Below are 14,293 nucleotides of genomic sequence, written 5' to 3' on the forward strand. Positions count from 1 at the left end.
ACGACCTGCGGAGGTCGAGGCCAGGTTTCCACCCTCCCTGGCCGGTACGGGCATCCTCGGCCAAGCTGCAGGGTAACGGACCCAAGGCGTGGGGCGCCCCGACCCGACCCCCCGGGAGGTAACCGAACGCGTGACCGCTTAACGCGCCTCTCGAGAAGGAGCCACCTAAGGAGGAGGGGAGGAGGTTGCAGCCGCGCCCCTCAGCGGCGGGGCGACTCCTCAATCCCCAGGGCCGGGAAACCTGGATCCCGGAGCCGCAGAGCGCCGTAGACCACACCAGCGCCAGGGTCCCCGGCCACCCCCACCCAGAGCGTCGGCGAGGAGAAGAGGGTGGAGCGGCCTGACTCTCGCAGCCAATAAAAGCAGCAGGTTCCTGGTCCGATCCCCGGCGCGGCTCGCCATTGGTCACCACCCGGGTCTCGGCCCACCGAACCTTTGCGACCCGAGCCAATCGCGAGGCGGCGAGGGGGTCCTCGGGCTCGCGGGGAGCCGGCCACGGGCAGCAGCGAGCGCAGACCGGCGAGGAGCGGGTGCCGGAGACCAGGGGCGTGAGCCGGCATCCCCTCCCCCTCGCGGTGAGCCGCCGGCTCCACCATGGAGCCCGCCGTGTCGCTGGCAGTGTGCGCTCTGCTCTTCCTGCTCTGGGTCCGCGTGAAGGGGCTGGAGTTCGTGCTCATCCACCAGCGCTGGGTGTTCGTGTGCCTTTTCCTCCTGCCGCTCTCGCTCATCTTCGACATCTACTACTACGTGCGCGCCTGGGTGGTGTTCAAGCTCAGCAGCGCGCCGCGGCTGCACGAGCAGCGCGTGCGGGACATCCAGAAGCAGGTGAGCGGAGCCGGGTGGGGCGGGAGCCAGGCGTGAAGTGGTGCGCGGCGCAGGGGAGCCAGGGCTTCACGGAGGAGGTGGCGTTTGAGCGGGATTTGAACTAAACAAAAATGTAACTGGGGGGAGGGGTGCTTCCGGAGAGGGAACGGAGTAAGCAAAGGAGTAGAACAGAGCATTGCTCCGACATTTATGGAGTGCCTGCTATGTGCAGAGTGCGTGCGGGGATCTGGAGGGATGTAAAGAATCATAAGATAGGGTAGGTGAGCCATGCTCAAGTAGCTCTCACCAGGCCCAATCGATTTCAGAGGAGGAGGGGGTCTTCAGGAAGGTTCACCTGGCGCTGGAGACTGGGAAGCAGAGGGAGTGATTGGGGGAAAGTGTGCGCATAGGAGAAGAGAGGCAGAAGGTTGGAAAGTCAGTTTGGAAATAGGTTGGGGAGGGCCCTTCAGTTTGGAGTTTACTCTTTAGCAAGAAGGAGCTTTCCACCTTCTTATAATAGAGGACTAAAGTGAGAAGGTAGCCCCACACCAGGGTGGGGAGCCTCACAGACCCTGCGCCAGGCGCTCACTCTTGACAAGGCAGTGCCCACCTCCCAGTAACTCTGTACGTCCTCCCCTGTGTCAGCACCCACAGAACCCCTGCCCTTGCTGCCGCTCACAGCCGCGCCTCCTTCTTCATGGCCACAGCTGGCCTGGGCATCAGGCCTGGGCAGTTTCTTGGCTCCCTCTGCCCCTCGTTATGTTCCTCTCTTACTGGCGTCAGGTTGCAAAGAGCTTCTGCTTCCTGCTGCCACCCTCGCCACAGGTATAGCAGCCTCCATGTTCTGTTTGCTGCTGGCTGGGTTCTGCCTCCAAGAGCATGAAGATGGATGCGGAGAGCCATCCCTGTGAGGGATAGACCTTGGGCCAGGTGGGAGCAGGCAACATCTGGAAGCGCTTTACTCGGGCTGCCATGGGTTGCACTGGTCACAGTCACAGCTCCAGAGCCCAGCCTACCCTCCCTCCCAAATGCACCCTGTTGCCTAGTTCTTTCTATGTGTTCAGATTCTTGATTTACCAGCTTGTCTGCCCCATCAGAGTGTGAGCTCCTTGAAGGCAGAGACTGCTGTCTGACTCCCCTCTATCCCATGGGCCCTGGCCCAAAGCAGCGCAGTGAGTGCTTAGGAACCTAAGCTAAACCAAAGGGCTCACTAGGGACAGGAAGACAACGGGCAGGCTGGCCCGCTGCTGAGGACCTGCCCTGTGCCACACCCCATGCCATTATTTCTCATCCTCACAGCAACACTGGTAGGTCTTTTTTTTTTTTTAACTTTTATTTGCATTTTTTTTGTGTGGCATTTATTCCCAGGCCATAAGTTTTTTTGTTGTTGTTTTATTTTGTTTAATTAATTAATTAATTTTTGGCTGCATTGAGTCTTCGTTGCTGCGCGCAGGCTTTTCTCTAGTTGCGGCGTGCGGAGGCTACTCTTTGTTGCTGTGCGTGGGCTTCTCATTGTGGTGGCTTCTCTTGTTGTGGAGCACAGGCTCTAGGCGCGCGGGCTTCAATTGTTGTGGCACATGGGCTCAGTAGTTGTGGTGCGTGGGCTCAGTAGTTGTGGCTCACGGGCTCTAAAGCGCAGGCTCAGTAGTTGTGGTGCACGGGCTTAGTTGCTCCGCGGCATGTGGGATCTTCCCGGACCAGGGCTCGAACCCATGTACCCTGCATTGGCAGGCGGATTCTTAACCACTGTGCCACCAGGGAAGTCCCGTAGGCCATAAGTTTTTATTTCTTCAGTTTCTTCTGGAATAGCTTTTTCTTCCGTGCAACCTCCTCTTCTGGTTTAGTAACAATCTGCTCTTTTTCAGTAAAGATCATCTCAGTGTGGCAGGGAGAGCTCATGTATGGATTGATCTGACCATGAGCTCTGTTAAGTCCTGTGCCGCATCTTGGGGGCTTTATTCACTTGGGTGTGCTCAATGACCAGAGAATCTGCATCTAAGCCCTTAAGTTCAGCATTACTCTCTGCATTTTTGAGCATGTGCTGTCAAAATTCAGCACTCTTTTCGGGCCACTGACCCTGCGTCCAGCCCCACTGTTCGGCCTGAGCACACCTACCAACTCCACCGTTGTAACAACGGAATGGCGCACATTGCTTCTGTAAAGTGATATCCTTCAGATATTTGGTGGCTTTTCGGATATGCATACCCTTAACGGCCTGGACAGTTTCACCAGTGTTCTTAAAGTGAACACGAGGATTCGAACCTCTTGATTTGCATGATTTTGTGGGGTTTTCTGGGTCAAGTGAATACCAAATCATTTTTAGAGGTCACCTCAGGCAGCTTACCGGAAAAGGACCACCCTGGTAGGTCTTGTACCTGTTCTACAGGTGGGAGATATTGAGGTTCAAACTGTAAGTCATGTTCCCAAGATGATATAGCTAGTAAATGGGTCTGGAACTCAGGTCAGCTTGATTTCAGAGCCTGAACTGTGACATTTCTTCTTTCCCAACCCATTTCATTCCACCCTGGAGGTCTGGTTCCGTTGCCTCACACCTGGAATGTGATAATAGCTACCTGACCAGTTGCCCGTTCCCTGGGCCCTCCCCACCTCTCGTTGGCCTGCCCTTAGTCATAAGGGCAACACTCCACAGGATTGCCTCCCTGCCCGAAATCTTGGTTGGCTCTGGTCAGGATCCAACCCAACCAATGTTTCAGGCGTGATGGCCTCCGCACTCAGTGTTTCAGGCTTGATGGTCTCCACATTCACTTCATGCCCCCCTTCCCATTCCAGGCTGCATGCAGCTCTCCCAATCCATCCTCCACACCTCTGATCTTGTATTAAGTCCTGGGACTGCAGAGTCAGGCAGGGGCAAGGTCTGCCTGGTCATCCCTTTACCCCCTACTCACAGGAATCCCTTCCTCAGTAACACCTCTCTGCGCAAACACCTCTGCTTCACGTGGCACCCTGGCCTCTCCTGTCGCAGAACAGTTCTTCCCCACGCTGAACTGTTTGCCTGACCAGCTTCAATCCAGCTTCTTCCAAGGACTCTTGGTTGCAAGTGATAGAAAATCAACTCCAACTGCCTTGAGCAAAAAGGGACTTCGTTGACCCAGGTCTTGAAAAGTCCAGGAGTAAAAGTGGCTCAGACATCACTGGATCCAGGATTCGTCTCCAGCTGCCATCTCTTGGCTCTGCTTTCCTCTGAGGTGACTTTACTCTCAGGGAGGCCGTCTCCCTGCTGAGGCCCCAGCAGTTTCTGGCTTACATCCAACCAGCCTAGCAACCCAAGTGAAGTGAGAGGGCCTCTCCCAGGATTGGTCTTAACTGGCTTCACTTGGATCATAGGCCCGTCCCTGAACCAGTCACTGTGGCCAGGAGGGTAGAATCAGACCTCAGTCATGTGCCCACCTCCTGGGGCAGGAGGGGAATCAGCTTCACCTGGACCAAAGGAAGATGGGAGTGTTACAAGCAGATGAAGAGGACATGGATGGTCGCAGGTCACAGCAACAGATATCCACCTCCCTGCCCTTGTCCATCAGCAGGAAGGGAATGCTTCCTCCCATGTTCCTGATAGGCTTGTCATTTCCTGGGCCATTTCTTCTCTGTGTTTTGTGCTCTGGTCACTTACAGAAGAGGTTTTGCAAAAGTTCTTCCTTCCATTGGCTTGGTGGGCCTCCCCTGCCTGTTCTCTCCCCCTGCTAGTGATACATGAGTTAACACACGCAAACGCTTGGAACAGGGCTTGGCACCTAATAAGCCTCAGTAAATGTTAGCTGTTACTCTGTTGACTATTAATTCAAGCCCATTTATCCTTCCAGGCCTAAAGTTGGATAGTTCTGACGGTGAATCTGGGCTCTGCCCTTCAGTGGTTGTGTGACCTTGGACAAGTTATTTTGCCTCTCATTTTCTTCATCTGTAAAAGGAGGCATGTCATCCCAACTATCTGGTGTTGTTGTGAGAATTAAGTGAGACAAGATACAGCAGTGCTTGGTACAATGGTGGCAGCTAGTAAATAGTTATCATTTGTGCGGTTGTTATTACTACCATTACGAAACCTGTCCTGAACTTTGCAGTGAGAATAAATGTTTTCAAAGTGCTTTGATCCTGTTCTCTTGCTCTTTTTTCATTCTGCTTTGTGATGTGGCTGCACTTTGGCTTTTCTCTCGGCCTCACTAGCCAGGCAGAGTCCAGAGGATAGGGCCAGTGGGTGTTTCATCATCCCTCTCCTCCTGGTACCTGGAAGGATTCAGGGCCTCGGTAAATTCCCAGCTCCCTCTCCTGAAAGCAAGGCTGTGAGCTGCCCAGGGAATCTCTGGCAGGCCCAGCTCAGCCTCTTCTCATGTCTGCAGGTGCGGGAATGGAAGGAGCAGGGCAGCAAGACCTTCATGTGTACAGGGCGCCCTGGCTGGCTCACCGTCTCACTGCGGGTTGGGAAGTACAAGAAGACACACAAGAACATCATGATCAACCTGATGGACATTCTGGAGGTGGACACCAAGAAACAGGTGAGAGTGGCATGGTTCCCTGGCGCTGGGAGTGGGTGGGGCACTGCCCCTGGTGCAAATGACTCACGGGGAGATGATTTTAGCCAAAGGCGTCTCAGAGTGGACAGGACCAAGGCCCTTGGTCATCACAGAAGGCTCTGCCCACCATTGCCACCCTCTACAGCCTCACAGCTTTGGAAGAGAATGGTCATAGCCCCATCTCACAGGTGGGCAAAATGAGAGCTCAGGGGGATTCTTTGATTATCTGCAATTCTACAGAAAGACAGGGATGGGGAAATCATGGGCAAAAATGATAGACAAAAATGAACCTATTTACCTCTTCCCAGTAAGGAAGTGTGCTGGTAAAAATTGGGCTGTGGAGGTGGTTCAGAGGGTGGGCCTCATTCCAAGCTTTCTGGGGACCCACTTGTTAATAGCCTTAGATGTGTGCTTACTCTTTGGCCTATCTAGTATTTCTACTTCTTGAAACCAGGCTCAAGAAAAAGGGAAATAAACTTAAATCAAAAACAACTCAGAGAGAGAGATTGTATCACAGCTTTGTTTTTAATCAAAGACAGCACAATATCGAATAGTAGTGAGTTGTTAAATATGGTATATCCATGTGATGGCATTTTGTTGTGACACCTTGGCCAAGTTGCTTAATTTCCCTGTGCCTTTTTTTCCTTAACAGCTTTCTTGACATATACTTGACATACAATAAACTGCATGTAAAATGTACAATTGATAATAAATTTTGACATATGTATGCACCTGTGAAACCATTACCACAATCAAGACAATGAACCATCACCCCAAAAGTTTCTTCTTGCCACTTTGTAATCCCTTCCTCAGGTTCCTCCCTGCCTCTTTTCCCCACATCCCTAAGCAAATAATGACCTGCTTTTCATCACTATAGATTGGTTTGTATTTAGAGTTTTATATAAATAGAATCATGCATTATGTACTCTCTTATTTTGTCTGGCTTCTTTCACTCAGCGTAATTCTGAGATTCATCCATGTTGAAGCATGTATCAGAAGTACATTCTGTTTTTATATATATTATATATATATATATATATATATCACAGTTTGTTTATTCTTTCACTTATTGATGGATATTTGGGTTGTTTCCAGTTTGGGGCTGTTACAAGTAAAGTGGCAAGGAGCATTTGTACATAGTCATTGGGTGGACATATGCTCTTTTTTCTTTTGGGTAAATACCCGGCAGTGGAATAACTGGGTCATATGGTAGGTGTATGGTTAACTTTTTAAGAAACTGCCAAATTATTTTCCGAGGTAGTTGTAGCATTTACATTCCCGCAAGTATCCAGTTGTTCCATATCATCGTAAACTTGGTATGGTTAGTCTTAATTTTAGCCATTCAGTTGGTGTATAGTAGGTATCTCAGTGTGGTTTTAACTTGCATTTTCCTAATGACTAATGCATGATATTGGGCGTCTTTTCACGTGCATATTTGCCCTTTGTATATCTTTGGTGAAGTACTTGTTCAAGTCTTTTGCTAAAATTTTTAATTGGGTTGTTTGTTTTCTTACTAGAAACAAGACCTTCATCATATATACAATTTGTAAATATTTTCTCCCAGGCTTTGGCTTGTCTTTTGAAAATCAGAAATTTTTAATTTTGATGAAGTCGGATTTAGTAATTTCTTTTATAGCTTGTGCTTTTGACATTTTATTTAAGAAATCTTGCCCTACTCCATGTCATAAAGGTTTTCTCTTCTGTTTTCTTCCAGCAGTATTATATTTTTTAGGGTTTACATTTAGAACTATGATCCATTTTGAGTTGATTTTTGCATATGATGTGAGATACGGGTCCAAAAAAATTTTTTTTGCACGTGGATTTCCAATTGTCCCAGCCTCTTTTGTTGAAAAGACAATCCTTTCTCTACTGAATTGCCTTTGCACCTTTGTTGAAATCAGTTGTCCATATACACAGGTCTGTTTCTGGACTCTGCTGTTCTATTGATCTATTCGCCCATCTGTATGCCAAGAACACACTGTCTTGATTACTGTAGCTTTATAATAATAAGTCCAAAAGAATGAGTTGGGAAGTATTCCTTTCTTTTCACTTTTCTGAAGGAATTTGTATTATTTCTTTAATAATTAGTGGAATTAACCAGTGAAGCCATCTGGGCCTGGAGTTCTGTTTGTGAGCAAGTTTTTAACTACAAGTTAATTTTTTTTAATAGATATAGGGCTCCGCAATTTATTTTTCTTCTCAGTGAGCTTTGGCAGTTTGTGTCTCTAAAGGTATTTGTCCATTTCACTAAGTTGTATAATTGATTGACATAAAGTTATTCATAATATTCCCTTACTGTCCTGTGAACATCTGTGGAATCTATAGTGATACTGGTCATTTTGTGTCTGCTTTCTTTTCTTCCTGAGCAGTCTGGCTAGAGGTTAATTAGTTTTACTATCTCAGAGAACTAGCTTTTGGTTTCATTGATTGTTCTCTCTTTTTGTTTGTTTGTTTTCTATTTCATTGACTTCTACTTTGATCTTTGTTAATTTCTTTCTTTTGCTGACTTTGGGTTTAATTTTACTCTTCTTTGTCTAGTTTTTTAAGGTGACAGCTGAGGCCATTGACTTAGACCTTTCTTTTTTTTTTAATATAGATGTTTAGTGCTATAAATTTCCACCTAAGCACGGTTTTAGAGCCATCCCTAAATCTGATATCTTACCTTTTCATTTTCATTCAGTTCAGACTACTTTCTGGTTTCCTTTTTGATACCTGCTTTGACCCAGAGGTTTTTTAGAAGTATGTTATTTAGTTTCCAAATATTTGGGATTTTCCAGCGATCTTTCTGTTACTGATTTCTAATTTAATTCAGTTGTTGTCAGAAAACATACTTTATATGATTAGAATGCTTTTCAACTTATTGAGAAATACTTTATGGCCCAGAATATGGTCTACTTGGTAAATGTTCCTTGTGCCTTTTATTTATTTATATTTTTTTAAAATTTTATTTATTTATTTATTTATTTATGGCTGTGTTGGGTCTTCGTTTCTGTGCGAGGGCTTTCTCTAGTTGCGGCAAGTTGGGGCCACTCTTCATCGCGGTGCGCAGGCCTCTCACCATCGCGGCCTCTCCTGTTGCGGGGCACAGGCTCCAGATGCGCAGGCTCAGCAATTGTGGCTCACGGGCCTAGTTGCTCCACGGCATGTGGGATCTTCCCAGACCAGGGCTCGAACCCGTGTCCCCTGCATTGGCAGGCAGATTCTCAACCACTGTGCCACCAGGGAAGCCCCCTTGTGCCTTTTTAAAAAAATGTGTATTCTGCTGTTTTGGGGTGATGTGTACTATAAGTGTCAATTAGGTCAAATTGGTTGATAGTGTTGTTCAAGTCTTCTATATCCTTATGAATTTTCTCTTTACTTATTCCATCAATTCTTGAAAGGGGGATATTGAAATCTGCCTGTGATTGTTTATATCTCTTGCACTTCTTTCAGTTTTTGCTTCACGTAATTTGAAGTTCTGTTATTAGGTATATAAATGTTTGGGATTTTTATGTCCTCTTGATTAATTGATCTCTTTTTTTAAAAAAATAAATAAATTTATTTATTTATTTTTGGCTGCGTTGGGTCTTCATTGCTGCGCGTGGGTTTTCTCTAGTTGTGGCAAACAGGGGCTACTCTTTGTTGCGGTGCGTGGGCTTCTCATTGTGGTGGCTCCTCTTGTTGCGGAGCACAGGCTCTAGGCATGCAGGCTTCAGTAGTTGCATCATGCAAGCTGTAGAGCGCAGGCTCAGTAGTTGTGGCGCACAGGCTTAGTTGCTCCGTGGCATGTACGATCTTCCCGGACCAGGGCTCGAACCCATGTCCCCTGCATTGGCAGGCGGATTCTTAACCACTGTGCCACCAGGGAAGCCCAATTGATCTCTTTTTCATTGTGAAATGACCTTTTTTAAAAATTTATTTTATTGAAGTATAGTTGATTTACAATGTGTTAATTTCTGCTGTACAGCAAAGTGATTCAGTTATACATATATATTCTTTTTCATATTCTTTTCCATTATGATTTATTACAGGATATTGAATATAGTTCTCTGTGCTGTACAGGACCTTGTTGTTTATCCATTCTATATAGTATAATTGTTTGCATCTGCTAATCCCAAACTCCCCATCCAATCCCCCCGCCCACCCCCTTGGCAACCACAAGTCTGTTCTCTATATCTGTGAGTCTTTCTGTTTCGTAGATAAGTACATTTGTGTCATTTTTTTTGTTGACGTATAGTTGATTTTCAATGTTGTGTTAATTTCTGCTGTACAGCAAAGTGATTCAGTTACACATATATGTATTCTTTTTCATATTCTTTTCCATTATGGTTTATCACAGGATATTGACTATAGTTCCCTGTGCTATACAGTAGGACTTGTTGTTTATCCATCCTATGTATAATAGTTTGCATCTGCTAATCCCAAACTCCCAATCTTTCCCTCCCCCACCCCAACTCCCCCTTGGCAACCACAAGTCTGTTCTTTATGTTTGTGAATCTGTTTGTTTAGTAGACATGTTCATTTGTGTCGTAGTTTAGATTCCACATATAAGTGATATCATATGGTATTTGTCTTTCTCTCTCTGACTTACTTCGCTTAGTATGATAATCTCTAGGTCCATCCATGTTGCTGCAAATGGCATTATTTCATTCTTTTTTATGGCTGAGTAATATTCCAATGTATATATATACCACATCTTCTTTATCCATTCATTGTCAGTGGATATTTAGGTTGTTTCTATGTCTTGGCTATTGTAAATAGTGCTGCTATGAACATAGGTGTGCATGTATCTGTGAAATGACCTTTTCTATTACTAGTTATATTCTTTGCCCAGAAATCTACTTTGTCTGATATTAATGAAGCCACTCCAGCGTTTTTTGACTAAGTGGTGACATGGTGTATCTTTTTCCATCATTTTCCTTTTAATCTATTTGTATCTTTATAGTTAAAGTGTTTCTTGTAGGCAGCATATAATTAGGTCTTGCTTTTTTATCCAATCTGACAATTTCTGCCTTTTAATTCAGATTTAAGACCATTTACATTTAATGTTATTATTGACACAGTTTGGTTTAAATTTGTTGCCTTGTTCTTTGTTTTCTATTTGTCTCATTTGTTCTTTGTTCCTTTTTTCTTTTTTTCTGTCTGCTATTGGATTACTGAATAATTTTTATGATTCTGTCTTAGCTCTTTTGTTGACTTACTAGCTATAAGCCTTTGTTTTGTTATTTTAGCAGTTGTTTTAGGATTTATGGTATACACTTTCCTTGTCACACTCTACCTTCAAGTGATGGTATCCCATTTCATATACAGTATAAGAATCTTAGAATAATATGCTTCCATTTCTCTTCCTTCCACCTTTGTGCTATTGCTGTCATCCTTTTACTTTTATATATGTTATAAACCCCACACTACATTATTGTTGTTATTAATAGTTATCTTTTAAAGAAATTTAAATAATAAGAAAAATCTTATATACTTACCCATATAGTTACCATTTCTTCATTCCATTTTGTAGATTTGTATTTCCATCTGTTTCATTTTCCTTCTGCCTGAAGAACCTCCTTTGACATTTCTTATATGGTGATTTTTCTGGTGATGAATCTTTCAGCTGTTGTATGTCTGAAATAATTTATTTTGTCTTCATTTCTTTTCCAACTTGTGTTGTGGTAAGATACACGTAACAATTACCATCTTAACCACTTTTAAGTGTGCAGTTCAGTGGTATTAAATATATGCACCTTGTCATTCATCCATCACCACCACCCATCCCCATAACTCTTTTCTTGTAAAACTGAAACTCTATATCCATTAAACAATAACTCCCCATTCTTCCCTCCCCCTAGACCCTGGCAACCATATTCTACTATCTGTTTCTATGATTTTGACCACTCTAAGTAACTCATGTAAATGGAATCATACAGTATTTGTCTTTTTGTGACTGGCTTATTTCACTTAGCATAATGTCTTCAAGATTCATCCATGCTGTAGCATATTGCAGAATTTTCTTCCTTTTTAAGGCTGAATAATATTCCATTGTATGTATATACCACATTTTGCTTATCCACTCATTCATCCATGGACACTTGGGCTGCTTCTATGTTTTAGCTATTGTGAATAATGCTGCTATGAACATGGGTGTACACATAGCATTTCAAGACGCTGCTTTCAGTTATTTTGGGTATGTACCCAGAAGTGGAATTGCTGGATCACATGGTAGTTCTATTTTGAATTTTTTGAGGAACAGCCGTACTGTTTTGCATAGTGGCTGCACCATTTTAACATCCCCACCAACAGTGTACAAGGGTTTTAATTTTTCCAAATCCTCACCAACACTGGTTATTTTCTGTTTTTGTTTTGTTTTTAATAATAGCCATCCTAATGGGTATGAGGTTGCCTTCATTTTTGAAAGATATTTTCAGTGGGCATGGAACTCCAGGTTGACAGTTTTTTTCCTTCAGTACTTTAAAGATGCTCCAGTGTCGTCTTTTTTTTTTTTTTTAATAAATTTATTTATTTATTTATTTATTTTTGGCTGCGTTGAGTCTTTGTTGCTGCGTGCGGGCTTTCTCTAGTTGCGAGCAGGGGGCTACTCTTCGTTGCAGTGCCAGGGCTTCTCATTTTGGTGGCTTCTCTTGTTGCAGAGCACAGGCTCTAGGCGCGTGGGCTTCAGTAGTTGTGGCACACAGGCTCAGTAGTTGTGGCTCCTGGGCTCTAGAGCGCAGGCTCAGTAGTTGTGGTGCACGGGCTTAGTTGCTCTGTGGCATGTGGGATCTTCCCGGACCAGGGCGTGAACCCGTGTCCCCTGCGTTGCCAGGCAGATTCTCAACCACTGCGTCACCAGGGAAGCCCTCCAGTGTCTTCTTGCTTGCGTTATTTCTAACAAGAAATCTCTCATCCTTATCTTTGTTCCTCTGTATGTAACTTATCTTTTTCCTCTGGCTGCTTTTAAGATCTTATCTTTATAACTAGTTTTGAGCAATTATTACAATGTGCTGTGGTATAGTTTTCTTCATAATTCTTGTGCTCGGGAGTCACATAATTTTTCATCAAATTTGAAATTTTGGGGGTCATTATTTCTTCAAATATTTTTCTTTCCCTTACTCTCTCTCCTTTGAGGACTGCTATTACACATATGTTGGGCCACTTGAAGTAGTTCCACAGCTCAGCTCACTGATATGCTGTTCATTAAAGGTTTTTTTCCTCTGTGTGTTTCATCTTGGATAGTTTCTATTGCTGTGTATTTAAATTCATCACTCTTCTTCTGCAGTGTCTAATTTGCTGTCAGTTCCAACCAGTGTATTTTTCATCTCTAACATTGTGGTTTTCATTTCTAGAAGTTTGATTTGGATCCTTTTACTGCCTTTTAAATGTCTGTACTTAACTTTCTGAACATAGGGAATACAGTATTAATAATTATTTTAATGTCCTTGTTTGCTGATTTTAATATCTGTGTCAATTCTGGGTCTGTTTTATCAAAACAGATTGCTTGATTATTCTCCTCATTACGGGTTGAATCTTCCTGCCTCTTTGCATGCCTGGTGAACTTTGATTGGATTCTAGGTGTCATGAATTTTACCTTGTGTGGGGTGCTGGATACTTTTGTATCCCTGTAAACCTTAGTGAGCTTCCTTCTAAGATAGAGCCGAGTTACTGAGAAACAGTTTGATCCTGTTTTGTGTTGATTTTTCAGGTGGGGCTGGAGCAGCATGTAATCTAGGGGCAATTATTCCCCGCTGCTCAGGCAAGAATATTCTGAGTACTCTACCCAGTGCCCTGGGAGTCGTGAAGTTTTCCAGTCTGGCTTGTGGGAACAGATACTATTTCCTGCCCTGTGTGAGCCCCTGGCACTGTTACCTGCCAGGCTCTTCCCCTGGCCTTAGCCTCTGGTAATTTTGTCCTGTGTATGCACCAATCAGTACTCAGTTGAATACTCAACGGGCACTCTTCACAGTACTTCAGAGCTTTCTCTCTGCAGTTCTCTCCTCTCCAGTACTCTGTCCTGCAGACTCTATTCACCTTGGTCTTCTAGGGCCCTCGACTCAGAGTCCACTGGGCTCTCCCTTCCTGCACCGCCAAGCTCCAGGCAGTTAGCTGGGGCATTCATAGAGCTCACCCTGTTTGTTTGCTGTCAGCAATCATTAACTTCGCTGCCTGATGTTTACTGTGTTGAAAACTCTTGTTTCATATATTTTGTCCTTTTTTTCTCCAGGCAGCAGGTTAAACTGGTTCTTTTCGCTCCATCTTGACTGAAAGCAGAAGTCCTCGTGATGGTGTATTCGTGTGTCCATTAAAAATCATAGTTTTTTTTTTTAAGTGTAAACTTTTTTTTTTTTTTATTATGTGTAACGTAGGCAAAATTATTTAAGTCAATAAATTTTTAAGGATTTCCTTCTACTGCCGGTCACCTTAGTTCCTCCAATGCTTGGGTCATAATCTTCAAGATAGCCCTTCCAAAAAGAATTTTTGCTCAATACACAGTTGTCTTGTCAGTCAGTCCACAATTCTTTTAGTTGGGCTTCTTTGATCTACAGTGGAATATGGACACACTACAAAATTCCCCACCTGTAATCTTTGGGATCCGATTTCCCCAAGCAGTTTACTGTAGGACTGTGTTCAGGGTCAGAGGGGATGAATCTTCCTGGTTCTGAATTTTACACACCCTAGAAAAAGAGAAGCATTAGTTCCTATTGAAGATTATGTCAAACTGAACAGTATGAGAAACTATAGGAATACTGTATCGATAGAAATACCAGGTCTAACATGCACAAAGCCAAGAAAACCAATGATGCCAGATACTGAATTAATATTGCCCTGTCCTTTGAACAAAAATCATGTTTTCCAGGAGCATTTAATGACAAGGGATCGTGTCACAGTATAGCATTAAATTTTTTTTAAAAAGTCTGTGTTATGTGTGTTTGTATTTGTGTGCGTGTGTGTCTGTGTGTGTTGTATTAAAACATAAGAATAGCAATATAGATATTCATGGG

At 44.0% G+C, this 14,293-nt stretch overlaps 1 protein-coding gene, 1 non-coding gene and 1 pseudogene across 2 annotated transcripts in view; 1 reads left to right on the forward strand and 2 right to left on the reverse strand.

Moving 5' to 3' along the window:
• Positions 1–427: 427 nt before the first annotated feature.
• Positions 428–14,293, forward strand: part of DHCR24 (24-dehydrocholesterol reductase) — a 35,825-nt gene continuing 21,959 nt past the window's right edge. The window contains exons 1-2 of the mRNA XM_061184176.1: positions 428–825; positions 5,154–5,309. Of these exons, the coding sequence (XP_061040159.1) occupies positions 595–825; positions 5,154–5,309 (387 nt within the window). The 5' untranslated portion in view covers positions 428–594. The remainder of the gene's footprint in view (positions 826–5,153; positions 5,310–14,293) is intronic.
• Positions 2,587–3,121, reverse strand: LOC133089048 (large ribosomal subunit protein uL22-like; annotated as a pseudogene).
• On the reverse strand, positions 14,037–14,163 carry LOC133089293 (small nucleolar RNA SNORA8). The gene has a single exon (XR_009700667.1). It is a non-coding gene; the product is annotated as a small nucleolar RNA SNORA8 (small nucleolar RNA).

This window comes from Eubalaena glacialis, chromosome 3, assembly GCF_028564815.1.
Source record: "Eubalaena glacialis isolate mEubGla1 chromosome 3, mEubGla1.1.hap2.+ XY, whole genome shotgun sequence".
Classification (NCBI taxonomy): domain Eukaryota; kingdom Metazoa; phylum Chordata; class Mammalia; order Artiodactyla; family Balaenidae; genus Eubalaena; species Eubalaena glacialis.